This window comes from Protobothrops mucrosquamatus, unplaced genomic scaffold (genome assembly GCF_001527695.2).
Source record: "Protobothrops mucrosquamatus isolate PMUCROS unplaced genomic scaffold, P.Mucros_1.0 scaffold_166, whole genome shotgun sequence".
NCBI lineage: Eukaryota > Metazoa > Chordata > Lepidosauria > Squamata > Viperidae > Protobothrops > Protobothrops mucrosquamatus.
The window spans coordinates 157,536-175,444 of record NW_015386242.1 but is presented as its reverse complement, the minus strand read 5'-3'; the positions used below and the strand labels follow the sequence as shown (position 1 = coordinate 175,444).

Sequence of the window (17,909 nt, the reverse complement as noted above, 5' to 3'; positions counted from 1 at the left end):
GGGGGGTGTATTTCTACTAATAGATTACAAATAGGAGAATTTGAAGGACAGAATATTAACTAGCTATAAACAATGGCAAAAAACCACAAATACACAAATATAATGCAAATCTGTCTCATGAATGATTGCATGCCAAGACAGTAATGTTACAGTTAATGGTGATAATAAAGAGAGCCAAATGCCATTAGATAAGCAGTTTCGTTCTTACTAAGTCCAGAAACAAATTCTCGGAAGTTAATTAAGGAATCGCCATTTTCATCCAGCAATCTGAACAAGCGTGCAGCTAGAACATCAGAATGAGTTCCACATGCCCAAGGAAAGAGAAGAGTAAACATCCCTTTGAACTGCTCAAAATCTATGCGGTACTGTTCCAAATAAGGCAAGCTTGGATCATGACGGTCAGTGGCATTGCTGGTGCCTCCCCAGTAGCAGCTAGTGAGATGTTCTGCCTGAGAATAATAATAAGGCATGTGGAATTATTATAATCTCTGTAGTTATTTCAGCAACATCTATCACTGTCTATGCAGTTTAAAAACATCTTAATATAAAAATGTTTTTCATACTGCCTGATATAGAACACAGAAATAGAACAAACTCCATCCAGAAACGTTTCTACCTACATATTACTATCGTCACAGGCCTTTCTGTTATTGAGTTCCAAAACTGTGGCCTCCTAGTCACTTCATACACCTGGGACAAGAAATAATTTAGAAGCCCAAGTTACCTAGCATTAAAATGTTGGTCTGGAATGGAAAGATCCAAGTTCAAATCCATATCTAAGTATGGAACTCATTGGATCACTTTGTACCTTTACTATCTCTTAATCTAGTTGATCTCACAGGGATGTTACTATGAAAACACACTGAAGGAAAGTCCATTATATGTTTGTTTATTTATTTATTTATTTATTTAAGAAAATGTATGTGGCCACCGAACTCATTCTCAGTGACTCCAGATAGCTTTATAAAGGTGTTGCCTAGAAACCCTACAGGAGTGGTTAGTATATACTGTACGTGTAAACAACAAATTTTGAGTTTCTGTTTATAGATTATATTTATATCTGCCTTTTTAAGCAGACAGAGAAAAGTGCCATATGTATCAGATATATTTATATTATTATTTGAGATTTACTACAATATTTGATTGAAAAGAAAGCTGGCTCTGCAAGTCCAGTGAATATTCTGGGTACAATTTACTCTGTAACTTCAAATCTGGTTTTACAGCAAGCATGCAGCTATGATCATTTTTCGGGGTGAAAACAATTAATTGGGGTCCCTTTTTGTTGATTATGATCACAAAAAGATTGTCTACATAGCAATAGTCACATTTATTATCCTGATGAGCATTTCACTCATTTTAAAGTGTAATTTAAATACCGTATCCCGGTATATTAAGGGGAAATGAAAAAGTTCTGCTTTATAAATTAAACATTTTCTCAGTAGCACATTTTGGTCTCTTTAAATTATTTTAGTGAAATTAGTAAGAAAAAGGCAGTGCGGTATCTGCTATAAATATCATAGACACAAGACAGCTATTTGAAGGTTACCTTGAAAAGGGCATAGAGTTCTTCCAGCTCATCTATTGTAAATGAAGTTTCAGTTACTATGGTTCGTACCTTTAAAATATAAACAGGAGACACTTTAAACATGTGTACTTATCTTTAATATTTAAATTCAAAGAACAAAACTCCCAAGAACTTACCACATTTCGTTTGGTAGTATCTTCTAGGGTTTGAATGACCTTCAACCTTTGTTTGAATCTCATTTGTTCAATCAAATCTGCTCTAATGGTGCCAAATTTCTAAAAGAAAAAAAATAACAGTCATTCTTCCTACAAAATTTAAGAAACAAAATTCACTAAAAGACAATTTCACTTAGACGTTGCCTAAATATAGTACCTAAGATATGACTAAAGGTATGACTAAATGTAAAATCAGGGGTTTTTATCTTTTTTTTTTAAATAGCAGATTGAAATACATATTCTGACATGACAGAAAAATAATCATATCAAAAGGACAGTACTAAGGTGATATATCTAAGAAAAAATTAATTAGGCAGAATTTCAATGTATTTTAAATATTTCAGTCCTAAAAGCATCTCTGCATATCCCAGAGATCACAACTTTTTCTACTCCTTTTCTTCAACTAGAAAGAATGGAGCAAGGATAAAAGAGGTCAGTATTTCAACATGTTGCAGGTGCAGAAATCTCTACCACAGGTTCAGGTTAGGCAGTAGATCTCTTGGACCCTCTACTATTTCTTCTAAATGAGTGAATAAGGGAGCACAAAAAGCCACAAAAATATACACTGCAATATTATTACTATTGTTCTGGGTATGACTTCCATAAGGATAAGATATGAAAGAAGGACGAGCTTCACAATTCACTTTTTGATGTAAATCTATCACACATTTAAAGCCACCAATGCATAGATTCCATACTAAATATAGTCAGAAAATAATTAGAGCCTTATGTATGCTCCTCTGTGCTATTGTGCCTTTTTAATGTCATGGAAACTGGACTTCCATTCATTTTCCATCATACATGGAACCCTCGTTGCTGTTGTGCTTCTATTTATGTATCAATTGGGACAAGCCAGTTGTCAGAGAGCCAGTTTGGTGTACTGGTTAAGGCACCAGGCTAGAAAGCAGGAAACTCTGAATTCAAGTCCTGTTTTATCATGAAAGCCCACTGGGTGACTTTGGACAGTCACTCTCAGCCCAATCCACTCATGGGCCTGTTGCTGTGGGGAAAATAGGAGGAGGAAGATATGTTGGATATGTTTTGTTAAAATAATAATGGTGGGATATAAATAAATAAAAACAAATACCGGTAAACCCTGCAATCACTGCCAATTCAATCCTATAATCAGGAATGCATGCTATTAATTTCAACAGTGATTTCATCCAGATAAGGGGATTTAGAATCTATATACTGCTAAAACTCTGCTTTTTGTTTGTCTGTTTGTAACCTTCCATTAACCCAAACAATGCATCATAGCACACAAATTTTTGAATTAAAGTATCTTAAATCTACCAACTTAAAGAATGCATGTGAAATCTGGGTGCACTATTCCCACATAATTGAAATTTTAAGGATCTTTACAGCAAATTGTATTTTCAAAGTTGTGGCTACTGAAGCATTGGCACAACTAAGGAAATTGTAATTTTCAACACTCCCTGCCAGCTGCCTAAAAAAAAATGGGGAAAAAAATAGGAAACTGGAAGCCATTTCCACTACCCACTGCTTTTTTGCCCACCCATGGTCATTCTGTTTATATCTTCAGGTAAGGAAATACCTCTAAATACCTCAGGTAAGGAAATACCTTTTTGTATTATTTACATACAATTCAAAAATAGTTCCTGCTCTTCCTGTGTTGTGCAGCTTTCCCAACTTCATGTGTTGGAAATAGAGAAAAGGTCTCAGAATTTCTAGCCCCGTGGTGGCGAACCTATGGCACATGTGCGACAGGTGGCACGCAGAGCCCTCTCTGTGGGCACACACACTGTCGCCCCAGTCCTAGGCCTTCAGCTGGGTTTTATAAAACCTTTTCGCTTTAGGCCTCCACCGCTGTGTGCAAAAAAAAAAGGATTAAATCAATCAATCAATTTCAACTTCTTGCAGGAAAAAAAATCTCGCAAAGTTGGAATTGATTGATTGAACTTTTTAGTCCCACCCAGTCTGCCGTTACCACTGCAGTCATGCCCACCCAATGGACCACACCCACCCAATTGGCCACACCCACCCAATGGGCCACACCCACCCGGCACCCGACGATACATAAGTGGGTTTTGGGTTGCAGTTTGGGCACTCAGTCTCTAAAAGGTTCGCCATCACTGTTCTAGCCAGACTAGATAATAGCCATGAAATTCCAACAATCTTGGAGGACAAAGGATTACAGAGGAGAGGACTAGAATCTGACAAGTCATTTGCTTGGTGGGTGTGTCTTTTTCCTACTCATGTTTAATTACCAATATGTTCATGAAATTACCTGATAGGAAGTTCTGATGAGCCTAAATATATCTACTTCAGGATAAGGCCCTATGTCATCACTCAATAGTGAATGAAGATGAGGAATTGGTGGCAAGGTGCTGTCCTTATTGGTCACACTGTCTAAATATCTAGAGGTGGCAAGAAAAAAAACAATAATATACCATATTTTAATTCAAGTGTAAAGTACAATTTCTCTTACATTTAGTCACACAGGCATACTGCAAAAAAATGGAAATACATTAGAATATTTATAAATATTCTAATATTCTAATATATATATTTTTCCTAAAGAGCTCTTCTTTTAAGCAGCCCCCACTTGGCATTCATTTTTGGATTTCCAAATGGCCTAGTTACTTTTCTCATCTTCTTCCCATCCATTATGTCATCAAGCAGTATTCACCACTTTCATTCAGATCTATTATATTTGCCTTTCTCTTAGTTTGTAAAACAAATGTGTATCTATTTTTCTTTGTCACTTCATGCTCATTTAATCCTCTCATATTTCAAATCACAGTCTTCCATATGCCAAGTCAAAATGGGCCACCAATACAGGCTTCAATCACCTATCATGGATTTGTTCAACCAAAGCTTTCTCCAACACTTTGTAAAGAGACAGAGAAAGGGCCTTTGTCATATCTAATCACAATGTTCCCTGCTAACAATAAGGACAGTACCAGTTAGTTTGAAGTGATTTGGGCCAGGTTGACAACAATGGCCCAATTTTATTCTAAGTATGTCTGATCTGCATTAGGGATTTCCCTGCAAGCTAAATATTGTTGCCAGCATTCTATCGTTTTGGAAATATATGCAGTGTATTGACACGTACTCGTGGTTCAAGAAGCAAAATATCAACAAATGTTTTATTTTTAGATAGTCACATTAAAAGTCACAACAGTTCTGAAGCTTTAAATAGTTTTCTGGTTTAAACCATTCCAGAGTGATCCAAAGACAGTTGAAACTTGAAACAGTGTTATGTGCCTATGTGTGATTAAATCTACTAAATGCAACAGAAGCAGCAATTGTTTAAAGATAAAAAACATATTCATTTGAAGGAGATATTTGAGTTCTGCTCTGCATATATGAAATCCCAGGAAATTTTTATTCTAAAACCTCTAGCAAAAACCTCTAGCAAAAAGGCTGGGCAAGACTTCTCTTTGGACCAGGAATGACAATGCTACACTAAAGGAATTACTTAACTCTGTAGAAAACTGCCTCTTATAATTAAATCAAATTACAAAGAATAAAAGAAAATAAACACTGAAGTAAAGTGGCTAGCAGAGACTAATTAGTAAGAAAGGACACTAAAAGCCAAAAGCCTCCACTTAAGAGCTAAGCTTTCCTTGTGTTATATGAAAAGCTTCTGGCAATGCAAAATTTCTAATTTAAAGGTGGAGGGGGGAGTGACTTGCTCTGCATGTAATTGAATGGAAGGAAAATCTGCAATTAGAGTACTTACCTTCCCAACACAGTCATAGCTTCACCATCATCTTTACAGTTCAGCAACTTCTCTACATTTGCATCTAGCACAGCTAGTGCTAACTGGAATATCACCTTTATACCCTCATAGAAGAAACAATCTACCACCACAACAGCACTTTCAAAAGGCATTACACTGAGGAAGAGTGTGAGGAACCATGAAAGAGAGATGGTTGAGATGACTCCCAAATCCTGCATGCAGTCATAGAGTTGTGGGATATAATCTCGAGCTAATTCTTCAAACACACCTTGATCCACCAGAGCACCTGGAAGGCATAATCAGCATTTGATATGTGAAACTGGAATCAACAGAATATGTATTCATGCCCATCTACTAAAATGAAGTACTGTAGAAGCATTTTCCAAGTTCAACCATGTTGAATTGCATTGAGGTAGTCCACTTAGGTGTTTTTAATTTTGTCTGCCTCAGTCAACATGACCAATGGGAAGAACTGTGGAAACTACAGCCCAAATCATCTTGGGACATAAGGTTATCTACTTATTAACTACACTATTTCCTCATTCAGAAGAGAGGCCTTTTTAAAAACATGCATACTTGTTATCTGATTCACATAAATGTAAATAAAAATAATATTAATATTGTTAATATTAATATTAATAATAGCCTACTTAAATAATTGTTTCCCAATTTAAGTAACCAGCAATCAACACGACTTTAGCAATATCTGCAGTTTATAAAAAACATGGATTTATTTTACACACTAGGAACAAAATACATATACCTTATATTTAGCTGTGATATGAAATAAGAAAGCATAAAAATGTAACATAGATAACTGCCTACTTAATTAGCTCTAGTATCATGCCATATAATGGATTCAAACATCCAAATCTGCAACTCAAATTTAACTTTTTGATAGTTTTAAATAATTTCCCAATTATTAGCCTTTTACAAAGTCCTATTAACATACCAACAACTCTTGTGTTGTAGTAATCTGGCAGCATACGCTCACATAAAGCCACCAGCAACCAAAATGCTTCCTCTTCCTTTGCATACAATAGCAAGACTGATGTAACAATATTCATGGCCTAGAAAATATTTAAGACACACAGTTATCTAATTTGACACATTTTTCGTAACAGATTCTGTCAAGCAGTAGACGGATAATGAGCAAGTTGCTATGACTTTTGCTAAGATTTCAAAAATATTTCCCATGAGATTTAAAACCAAAGAGCCCCCAACATTCTTTCTCACAGGAAAATCACTGGAGGGATTAACTATAGTTTTAAAAGGCTAGAGGGGGATGATAAAACATGAATAGGAAAAATATTTTATTGATTGTACTGATATTACCGAGTGCTGCAAGCAAACAATCAAGCTCAGAGAGCACCATGGACTCCACAGATTTTATTTTCTTAGTGCCAGTTGTAAAGAACTCAATTATTCCAATGTTACTTTCTCTAACACGACAATTTTCAAGTATTGAGGGCCATTCATCAAAACAGGCAGTGGAGAAATGGGATGATAGTATCAGCAGGCTCAAGGGAACCAGACTAAAAATAAAATAATAATAATAATAATAAAAAGTAATAAAATAAAAATATAAAATAGATGATAGCTCCCAGAAACTGCCTCATGGAGACAAAGCATATTCAGTAGTAACAGAATGTTAGGTGTCGGTCAGAAAAGAAAATCAGAAAGGAGAGCAGATAATAAACATCACAAGACCCTTCTAGGAAAACACAGCTGACTGGAATCCGGAACAAGAGCTTCCTCCACTGGACAGGAAGATGCAAGTGATGTGCAGTGTTGGGATCTAAAGCAGGAAAAAGCACTTTCAATTCAGTGTGAGCACCTCTTCCTATCTGCCAACTGCTCTTTAAAAAAGCTGAGGGGCTCACACAATGTCCACATTTTGAGGGGCTCACACAATGTCCACATAGGTCCAAGAAAATATATGTTAGACTTAAGATGGCCGTAACATTTTAAAATGCTTTATGACAGAAATATTTCAGATCTGCTTTTATGAATAAGGTGACCCACTGGTTGCTCCCCACAATCTTCCTATAGATGTAATTTCTGTTTTAAAAAGTCTATTACCTGGATCACAAGATTACCAAGACTTCTTATTACATAACTGATAGATACTATCTAATAGTTCAGGGGACTGAAACATGCAGCCCTCTAAGTCATTTTCTGTAGCCTAAAATCATAGTTTGTGAGAGCTAAAGACATGACCAGGGACACCAGATTAAGCCATAGAAAATTATCCAAGAAGTCGAATAGCCTGACTGTGGCAGCTTACCAGTTCACCCTTGCCCAACCCAGCAGGTGTCATAACAACAGCTGGGTCTGGTTGACTGAAACATGCCCTTGGTGCACAAGACATCTCACAATAAACAGTGGGACTGCCTGGGAACTCTTGTTTGCCCTTTCACTCTGTAGTGGGTGCTAGACTCTTCAGGCAAAGGCAATAAGGAACTAAGGCTTGCTCAGGGATGTCTGACTGGAAGGTTGGAGTTCTCTGAGGAACAGAAATAGGTACATGAGCACCTGGTGGAGTTTGGCCACCTCCCATGTGATCCTCTTTGCTGGGCAAGTAATAGGACAGACAGCCACAATCAAGCAGAGGCTCTTTGCTGGGCAAAGAAAGGAAAGAGGAAAGACCAGTCAGGCAAGGAGAGAAGAAAAGAAGAAAAAGACTTGAGGAAAATCTCTCTACTTAGCAAGAATAGAAAAGAAAAAGAGACTTTGGACAGCTACAAGTGGGGAAGATTTTCTAGATTATATTATCCTACTTATGACCTTGAAAAAAATAGTCAAAATAATAGAATTCTGGTTAATGAAAATTGCTACAGCTTCAGGGGCAAAAGTGATATGGCCTCTTTGCAGCTTTCACAGATAGATCTGTTTGTAAAACTAATGCATTTGCTACATCTAAGTTTAATGGACCACCATGATAGCAAGATGGTGTAATGAAAGATTTAGGCATTAGATGAGAATTGTGGAAACTCAGGTTCTAATTCACTCTCAGACCAGAAAACATACTTTGGGCCAGTTATTCTTAGCACAAATCACAATACTAATTGGCAGATTGGGGAAAAAATAGAAGACAGAATTGCAACTGAACAACTCTTCAGCTTGGGGAATAATGGGGTACATCTTTTAAATTTCCTACAGAATTTTATATCAATCTATTAAAAAGCTTTAGTGTTATAGCCCTCAAACTAAAGTACTAATCAAGCTAATGCAATACTTCTGAAGCTTTGAGTTTGAGACACCGGATCTAGATAAAGTCCCGAGGGAGTTTAAATTTTCTGTAACCTCTTCCGGCAAACCTCAATACAGCCCTTTGCATTGGAGAATTAAATCATTGTTAAAAACACTTTAATATCATGTATTTTGTTATCTACAAGACTCATTGAAAACTTGCAAAGTGACTACTAGTAGCTCAATGTTGGAAAATGGAACGTTTGCCCACTATAGAAGAATGGTCACTTAAAGTTTCGAATTTAGCAGAAATGGCCAAGATTCTGCCTATGTGAAGGATCATTCACAAGAAAGATATATTTTGGTTTGGAGAAGATGGATAGATTATATTGAGAGGAAATATGGTACTAAAAAATTTCATCTGGTTTTTGAGTAAATTTTAGAGTATTAATGTAGTTTTTATGTTATAATAAGTTATTTATTTTTATTTATAATTATTAATATGTTGTTATAATTATTGTGTTTAATATTAGTATATTTGTTTAAAAGAGAGTTAAAGGATGTTACAGATTTGTTAATCTAATAGTTGATTAATGTTAGATAGAGTATGGTTATTGTATTGTTAACCCTGTGATTGGCTCTGGGAAGTGGGGGGGAGGGAGGGGGGAGGGGNTTTGCATACAATAGCAAGACTGATGTAACAATATTCATGGCCTAGAAAATATTTAAGACACACAGTTATCTAATTTGACACATTTTTCGTAACAGATTCTGTCAAGCAGTAGACGGATAATGAGCAAGTTGCTATGACTTTTGCTAAGATTTCAAAAATATTTCCCATGAGATTTAAAACCAAAGAGCCCCCAACATTCATTCTCACAGGAAAATCACTGGAGGGATTAACTATAGTTTTAAAAGGCTAGAGGGGGATGATAAAACATGAATAGGAAAAATATTTTATTGATTGTACTGATATTACCGAGTGCTGCAAGCAAACAATCAAGCTCAGAGAGCACCATGGACTCCACAGATTTTATTTTCTTAGTGCCAGTTGTAAAGAACTCAATTATTCCAATGTTACTTTCTCTAACACGACAATTTTCAAGTATTGAGGGCCATTCATCAAAACAGGCAGTGGAGAAATGGGATGATAGTATCAGCAGGCTCAAGGGAACCAGACTAAAAATAAAATAATAATAATAATAAAAAGTAATAAAATAAAAATATAAAATAGATGATAGCTCCCAGAAACTGCCTCACGGAGACAAAGCATATTCAGTAGTAACAGAATGTTAGGTATCGGTCAGAAAAGAAAATCAGAAAGGAGAGCAGATAATAAACATCACAAGACCCTTCTAGGAAAACACAGCTGACTGGAATCCGGAACAAGAGCTTCCTCCACTGGACAGGAAGATGCAAGTGATGTGCAGTGTTGGGATCCAAAGCAGGAAAAAGCACTTTCAATTCAGTGTGAGCACCTCTTCCTATCTGCCAACTGCTCTTTAAAAAAGCTGAACATTTTGAGGGGCTCACACAATGTCCACATAGGTCCAAGAAAATATATGTTAGACTTAAGATGGCCTTAACATTTTAAAATGCTTTATGACAGAAATATTTCAGATCTGCTTTTATGAACAAGGTGACCCACTGGTTGCTCCCCACAATCTTCCTATACATGTAATTTCTGTTTTAAAAAGTCTATTACCTGGATCACAAGATTACCAAGACTTCTTATTACATAACTGATAGATACTATCTAATAGTTCAGGGGACTGAAACATGCAGCCCTCTAAGTCATTTTCTGTAGCCTAAAATCATAGTTTGTGAGAGCTAAAAACCTGCCCAACATGACCAGGGACACCAGATTAAGCCATAGAAAATTATCCAAGAAGTCGAATAGCCTGACTGTGGCAGCTTACCAGTTCACCATTGCTCAACCCAGCAGGTGTCATAACAACAGCTGGGTCTGGTTGACTGAAACATGCCCTTGGTGCACAAGACATCTCACAATAAACAGTGGGACTGCCTGGGAACTCTTGTTTGCCCTTTCACTCTGTAGTGGGTGCTAGACTCTTCAGGCAAAGTCAATAAGGAACTAAGGCTTGCTCAGGGATGTCTGACTGAAAGGTTGGAGTTCTCTGAGGAACAGAAATAGGTACATGAGCACCTGGTGGAGTTTGGCCACCTCCCATGTGATCCTCTTTGCTGGACAAGTAATAGGATAGACAGCCACAATCAAGCAGAGGCTCTTTGCTAGGCAAAGAAAGGAAAGAGGAAAGACCAGTCAGGAAGGAGAGAAGAAAAGAAGAAAAAGACTTGAGGAAAATCTCTCTACTTAGCAAGAATAGAAAAGAAAAAGAGACTTTGGACAGCTACAAGTGGGGAAGATTTTCATGACCCTGAAAAAAAATAGTCAAAATAATAGTATTCTGGTTAATGAAAAATGCTACAGTTTCAGGGGCCAAAGTGATATGGCCTCTTTGCAGCTTTCACAGATAGATCTGTTTGTAAAACTAATGCATTTGCTACATCTAAGTTTAATGGACCACCGTGATAGCAAGATGGTGTAATGAAAGATTTAGGCATTAGATGAGAATTGTGGAAACTCAGGTTCTAATTCACTCTCAGACCAGAAAACGTACTTTGGGCCAGTTATTCTTAGCACAAATCACAATACTAATTGGCAGATTGGGGAAAAAATAGAAGACAGAATTGCAACTGAACAACTCTTCAGCTTGGGGAATAATGGGGTATTGATCAAAGAAAACTACATCTTTTAAATTTCCTACAGAATTTTATATCAATCTATTAAAAAGCTTTAGTGTTATAGCCCTCAAACTAAAGTACTAATCAAGCTAATGCAAAACTTCTGAAGCTTTGAGTTTGAGACACCGGATCTAGATAAAGTCCCGAGGGAGTCTAAGTTTAAATTTTCTGTAACGTCTTCCAGAAAACCTCAATACAGCCCTTTTCATTGGAGAATTAAATCATTGTTAAAAACACTTTAATATCACATATTTTGTTATCTACAGCAGTGTTTCTCAACCTTGACAATTTTAAGGCATGTGGACTTCAACTCCCAGAATCCCACAGCCAGCATTGCTGGCTGTGGAATTCTGAGAGTTGAAGTCCACATGTCTTAAAATTGTCAAGGTTGAGAAACACTGATCTACAGGATTCCTTGAAAACTTGCAAAGTAACATACTACAAGATAGATGTGTTATGCAGAGAAACAATGAAGCAATATGCAAAAGCTGAATGCACTTTTTTTCCTTTCGTTAGTTTTCTCTAAGATCCATAGCACAGTCTGTTTTGAATACAAAGTATTTTGGATGCTACGTACTGTATACCTATACAAAGATTTGTTGCCTTACTGAAGCCCATCCTCCTGAACTGAAGTCTATTATCAGTGGTACATTTCTTAGCAAAGCTGCAGATGTATGGATTATGAATTTGTACCTAAATTAGCTAGCGTGCATCAGTGTCATATAGAAAACTCAGGAATTCTGGGAGTTCAAATCCACCCATCTTAAAGTTGCCAAGGTTGAGAAACACTGAACGAAACAATAAAAGCATTAGGATGAGTGAAAGAATCTATTGTATGATACCTGGCAGTATCCTATATTTGGATTTCTAAATGCATATGCAGTTAGGACTCGCCGCAGAGCAGCAATACCCATCTCATTCTGGAATGCCGGATGCTCTGGTAGAGAGCGATGCAAATCCCGTTCAATCTCTTCTGTCGCAAGATTATATTTCCCCATAGATTTCTCCACCAAGTCTTCATAATAGCCAGCATGGGTAACCATTTCATTTATTGCTCCTAGAAATGCAAATAAGTACATATATAGATTATAGATGTAGGCCAAGAATCAAATTAACTGCACAGATCATTCTCATGCTCAAGAGATCGGCTGACTTTTAGGAATATACAATTCATTATTGGACACCCGCCCACATTTTAAAGCTGTAACAGAAACATTATCTTGTTGTGAGGGGATGCTAACTTTTTAAAAAAGTTATATCCAAAATTCTGAGTACACGTCTAAAGTGTTTTTTTGGATCCCAACTCTATAAAAATATGTTTTAATAAAAACCTTACATTTTAATTAACTATTGCCAAATATTTGATTTGCCAGTGAATTGGCTAATCTGTTTCTTTTCCTAAGATAGTTTGTTGGATGACAATATTTATTCTAAATGAGTCAAAATACCACACAAACACACAGCCGCACTAATGTGGGAGTGCATATTGTGCACACACATACGCATATATGAATTCATTTAAAAATGATAGTGGAGCTCTACTTCAACAGCCAATGTAAATACATATTAAGACATGTGCTTTTCTCTTGATAGTCTACTAAGTTTATCCAGAGCCTTAAATTACAGTACTCATTCCATAATTTGGGAAGGGGGGGGATCTTAACATTGTAAAGTAATTATTTATTTAGATTCTGTATCTCTATTTCTGGCAATTCTAAACAAATCTATCACCAAATTAGTTCTGATGAAATCAGAGAAATGTCCTGGTGGATAAAAATGCTTAGCAATGCAACTATAACTTCCCATTTGCTTTCAGCCAACATTTGGATCTCCACTTTGTACATAATAAATTCCCCAGGAGCAAATAAACCAACTGCTGTATATTACCTACTGATACCTACCTGACAAGAGTAACCATAGTTCCCCTCTCATGTTTTCAGGAATACCTTTTAATGCAAGGTCTCTTGTTTTCTCTGTACGATACATACAGATACCTTGGCCATATTCAGCAAAATGCATTTTCCAAGCTTCTTCTTTCAAAAATTCTTTTGCCTTAAAAGTAATAGATACGACAGCATAAAATACACAGGGAAACCCTGTTGTGTAATAGAATCCATTAATCTTGTGGCCAATTATGATGAAATAACTGAATGGTATGTCTCACTAGTCTTACAATGAATCTTTTGTCATGTGTTAATTTCAAAAGCATATTTATTTGATGTTCAAACAAAACATTTTTGATGCCACATAATTAATTAGCTTTATGGAAATTGAGGATACAGATGATGAAAATAATCTCTGGAACAATTACGGTACTTGTGACAATCTTTTTCAACCAAAAATGCTTTCACTATCACTGTACGATGTCATTCTTGCCATAATAAATGTACATAAATAAATCAGAGAACAATGAAATAGTTTTTATCAATGATATAATGTATCTTATTTTTTCACTTGTAATATGTTCTGTCTTAATTCTTCAAAGTATTAAACCGGCAGATAGTATATTATAAAGTTTAAATTAATTAAGATGTTAAATATTTTTCAAAACTGACTTCATCCACCATTCTAATCAAGAAACTGGTGCGGATACAATTTACATTCACATATTTTAAAAAGAACAAAGCCAACATTTTTGCTATACAACTAAGAGCAAAAAAATATTAATTCAACCTACTAATTTAGGGTTGAATTCCTCGGGAGAACGCCGACGATACATAGTCATTAGTGCCTGTGTTATAGTTGGGACACTATTTCCATTCAGGTTGAATTGCTGGTCTCCATCCACCTCAGAGTTTAGGTTTCTCTGAGGGCTGGATGAAAGGATACTACTTGCCCTTGAATAAACCTGAAGGGAATCACACAGCATCACTTTTAACCTCTGCTTAGTACAGGATTCCAAATTAAAGCATCCCTGATGAACAGCTAATATATGTCTGAATGCAGGAACACAATTTAAATCTGCATTCCTGTAACTTATATCCATGGTTCCATGTCTTGCATTCTGGCACGACAGAGAATAGATCTTGAGCTTTTCTCCATGAAAGCCTTTCAGATATCCTTTATTGCTCTTCTCTTCTCAAGGATAAACACTACCGCTTCTTCAGTCTCTTCATGTAATTAGAAACTGGGGAGGGGGGCTGCTTATGGGGAACCCACGTACTTCATAGAGAGCTCAGGAATGGACAGAATGAAAAAATGACAACCAATGTCAAAACAGTGCTAAGATACTAGTGCCCACATTTTAAAAGCTTTAAGATAGGAAACAGTTTAGCTCATACTTTTGCTGTATCACACTGCCCATCCCTCCTTCCTCCCATTTTTAGTGCTGAGCCTGAGTAATTCAAGTAATTGAAGATGAAAGGCACTGGGGCAGAAAAAGTGCACATTGCCAAATGTGTTTGAAGCCCAAGAGAAGGAAGACTGCCCCCCCTCTCACCCTTTGTATCAACTGCCTCCACCCTTTAATCCAAATTAGAGATCTGCACAGTAATTGCTTATAAATATGGATCCATATAAGATCACTGAGAATCAGATAAACTACAGAGGATTTCTGGCATTAAAACAAAGCTTGAAGAAACACACATTCTCCCTTTAAGCAAAATATTTAAACCTCTCATAAAATATTTTTTGAACATTTTCTAATATACAGTATATCTATACCATAATAACTCTACTGTAAGTTGTTCTTAAAAATTATATATCCAGAAACATTCTCCAAATAACAAACTATAAGAGCAATGAAGTTATGTTAATCTTGTAAAATCTTTTGCAAGCAGAACAGCTTTTTTTTCTCCTTTCTGAGTGCCATCATATTTATGAAACATACTGTAACTGATATAGAGCAGAGGCCCTCAACCTTTTGGGCACCAGGGACCGGTTCCGTGGAGAGAGGTTTTTCCACGGACTGGAGGGGGCGTGGTTTCATGTGCTGCCTGCATCTCATGATCTCGTTTGTTTGCGCGGCCTGGTTTCTGGCATGTCGCAGACTGGTGCCAGTCCACCAATAGGGGGCTAGGGACCCCTGATATAGAGGACTGGCCCAACAAATTCTCACAAACGTATTGTTTCTTAGCTTGCCAGGGAAAGTAATGCCATACTTTCTTGTAATTGTTTTTTCTTTGGCATCCTGTAGTATTTAAATGACTTATAAATGATCCTGAAAACAATTGGGGTAGGAAAATTATGGGAGCAACCAAATTGATCTGAAAAACTGTCAAGAAGACAAAGAAGCTAGAAGAATGCTAAAAAAACCCATTATTTTTTCATCTTAGTTTCCGACAACTTATGTTAATGATAAACAAATAAATGACCCCTGCTCTACTACATTGGATTGAATATGCAGACTGGTTGAAAATTCTCCAACCAAAATCAAATATTATGATTTAGTATTTATAGTTATGTGTCTTCGCAAACCCAACCTAACTTATAAAAAATGGTAAATCATGGTTTGTAGGGCAAGTACACAGAGCTAATTAGATGTAGTGGTTAAAGACACCAGGCTAGAAACTCATGGAGACCATGAGTTCCATTCCTGCCTTTGTCACAAAACATCCAGTTGACTGACTATCTGCCACTCTCTCTCTTTCGACCCTACCGATAGGAAGAAGGCACTGACAAAACACCTCCAAAAAAATGTTTCCAAGAAAACAACAGGGACTTGCAGTCACTAGAAACAGAAAGGAAAACAGGCAATCTCCAGAAAACAAGATCAGCCCCAAGGCCTAGAACAAAACAAAACAAATGGAAAAGTGCAAATCAAGATTTAGTGTAATTATCTTACCTGGGGTAATAATTACATAATCAAATTAAACTCAAAGTGACCTTTATCTACTCACCTCATCATCTGAACTGTTGTAACTTCCAGAAATCTCTCTTTCAGAATAAATTTTGGAAGTAGTTTTCTGGAGGAAATCAGAAATCCTCTGCACTAGGAAGTCTCTGTCTTTCAAGTTGGCAAAGAGGAACGTCATTCGGTTTTTAGTGCTGATAGATAATGGACTAGGTAAGACACTTGAGCTATCTGCCTTTTCAACAATTGTCACCTAATAGGACACACGGAAATAGAAGGACCAAAATAAAGAAAGTCTAAATGAAAGGACACACTGGAAGAGGCAGTTCTCCCTCAATTGAATCTTTAATTTGGTCACACATCAACATAATTGCAGTTTTTAAATACTGAAAAAACTATCAAGTTCTTATGAGTGATCCAGGATTATAGAAGCTATAATTCTAAAAACTCAGATGGCATTATAAATTTTTAGCATACTTGTTTTACTATTGCATAAGGAAAGATTACATAACCCAAATATGTAATATTTCATCGTCTCCCTGTCAGATTTACTAGAGGAAGTTATGACTCTACAGTAATAATTCTCGATATGATTTTTTTCATAGTTTATAATGTTCTTTGTTTAGGTGTCAGACGGTATGCTAGTCATGGCCTTTTCTATTCTACTCTTTCTATTTTATATTCTTTAGTTTTTAGATGTACTTTAAATGTATAAATAATAGTTAATTCTTGATAAATGTGAATTATTGATAAAACAGTATGTCTAAAATATAGAGATCTTCTGTTATAAAATCTGTAAATGATTCCATAAACATGAATTCAGTATTCAAATTCTTCTTGAAAAAGAGACATAGCTATTTCAAGAAATATGACACATTTGTTGGTCCAAGTTAGACCTTGCCAATGGTAAATTGTAATTTCTTGATCACAGAGAAAATTTGTGACAATTGGGTGATGCCACGGGTGGTGCAATAAGTGGAGTAACAATGCATGGATTACTGACTGAACAGTGAGCAGCCGTGTGTATAAGTAGTCCTCAACCTATAACCATAATGGACCCTGCCCATTATGGTTACAAGTGGTGACAACCGTTAAGTGAAGCAGCCTTGCTTAATGACACACACACACTCAGGTCTCTGATGGCACCATTAAACAAACATGTGAGACATTAATTGAGCATGGGGTACCTCATGGATGAGATAGGCCCTGAGAGGTCCACCATAAGAGAGGCAGACAAGCAACAAAAAGCTTTGCAAAGCCAAAAACAGACCAACAGGGGAGAAGAATCCAGCTAGATTAGGGCCTAGCACCACACTCCAGTGCCAGAGAGGCTTCCAAACAAGCCTTCAGGCATCGCTGATGAAGCCATGCTTGTGGGCTGGGCCTCTGCCCTGATCAGATATCTTGAATGTTCATAGTAATCCTAATATAATAAAACCAGCATGTTTATACTGACCTCCCAAAGTGGGATGATGAGACTGCATAGATTTTCTTCTTTGCTAGTGAAACAAATGTAATTTGTAGACACAAACATCTGACCTAAAATGTGCATTTTATTAAATGGGGTCCACAGAGTACAATCGGTATGTCCATCTAGTTTTTCATCCTTTGGAAGCCGAAACAAAGCGCGGTACCTTTCACTTTTTGCCCTGGCATCAAGATCCCTGAAAAACAGTATTTCAGATTTCAATGGCAAATATTCCAATTACACGC

At 36.5% G+C, this 17,909-nt stretch overlaps 1 protein-coding gene across 1 annotated transcript in view; it reads right to left on the bottom strand.

Moving 5' to 3' along the window:
• TBC1D9 (TBC1 domain family member 9) overlaps nucleotides 1-17,909 on the bottom strand; it is a 46,769-nt gene that overhangs the window by 4,911 nt on the left and 23,949 nt on the right. Inside the window, exons 6-16 of the mRNA XM_015821584.1 lie at nucleotides 17,653-17,860; nucleotides 16,243-16,449; nucleotides 14,082-14,252; nucleotides 13,306-13,456; nucleotides 12,247-12,461; nucleotides 6,399-6,516; nucleotides 5,447-5,732; nucleotides 3,989-4,118; nucleotides 1,702-1,800; nucleotides 1,547-1,615; nucleotides 209-449 (exon numbers count right to left, since the gene is read on the bottom strand). Coding sequence (XP_015677070.1) covers nucleotides 209-449; nucleotides 1,547-1,615; nucleotides 1,702-1,800; nucleotides 3,989-4,118; nucleotides 5,447-5,732; nucleotides 6,399-6,516; nucleotides 12,247-12,461; nucleotides 13,306-13,456; nucleotides 14,082-14,252; nucleotides 16,243-16,449; nucleotides 17,653-17,860 — 1,895 coding nt within the window. The remainder of the gene's footprint in view (nucleotides 1-208; nucleotides 450-1,546; nucleotides 1,616-1,701; nucleotides 1,801-3,988; nucleotides 4,119-5,446; nucleotides 5,733-6,398; nucleotides 6,517-12,246; nucleotides 12,462-13,305; nucleotides 13,457-14,081; nucleotides 14,253-16,242; nucleotides 16,450-17,652; nucleotides 17,861-17,909) is intronic.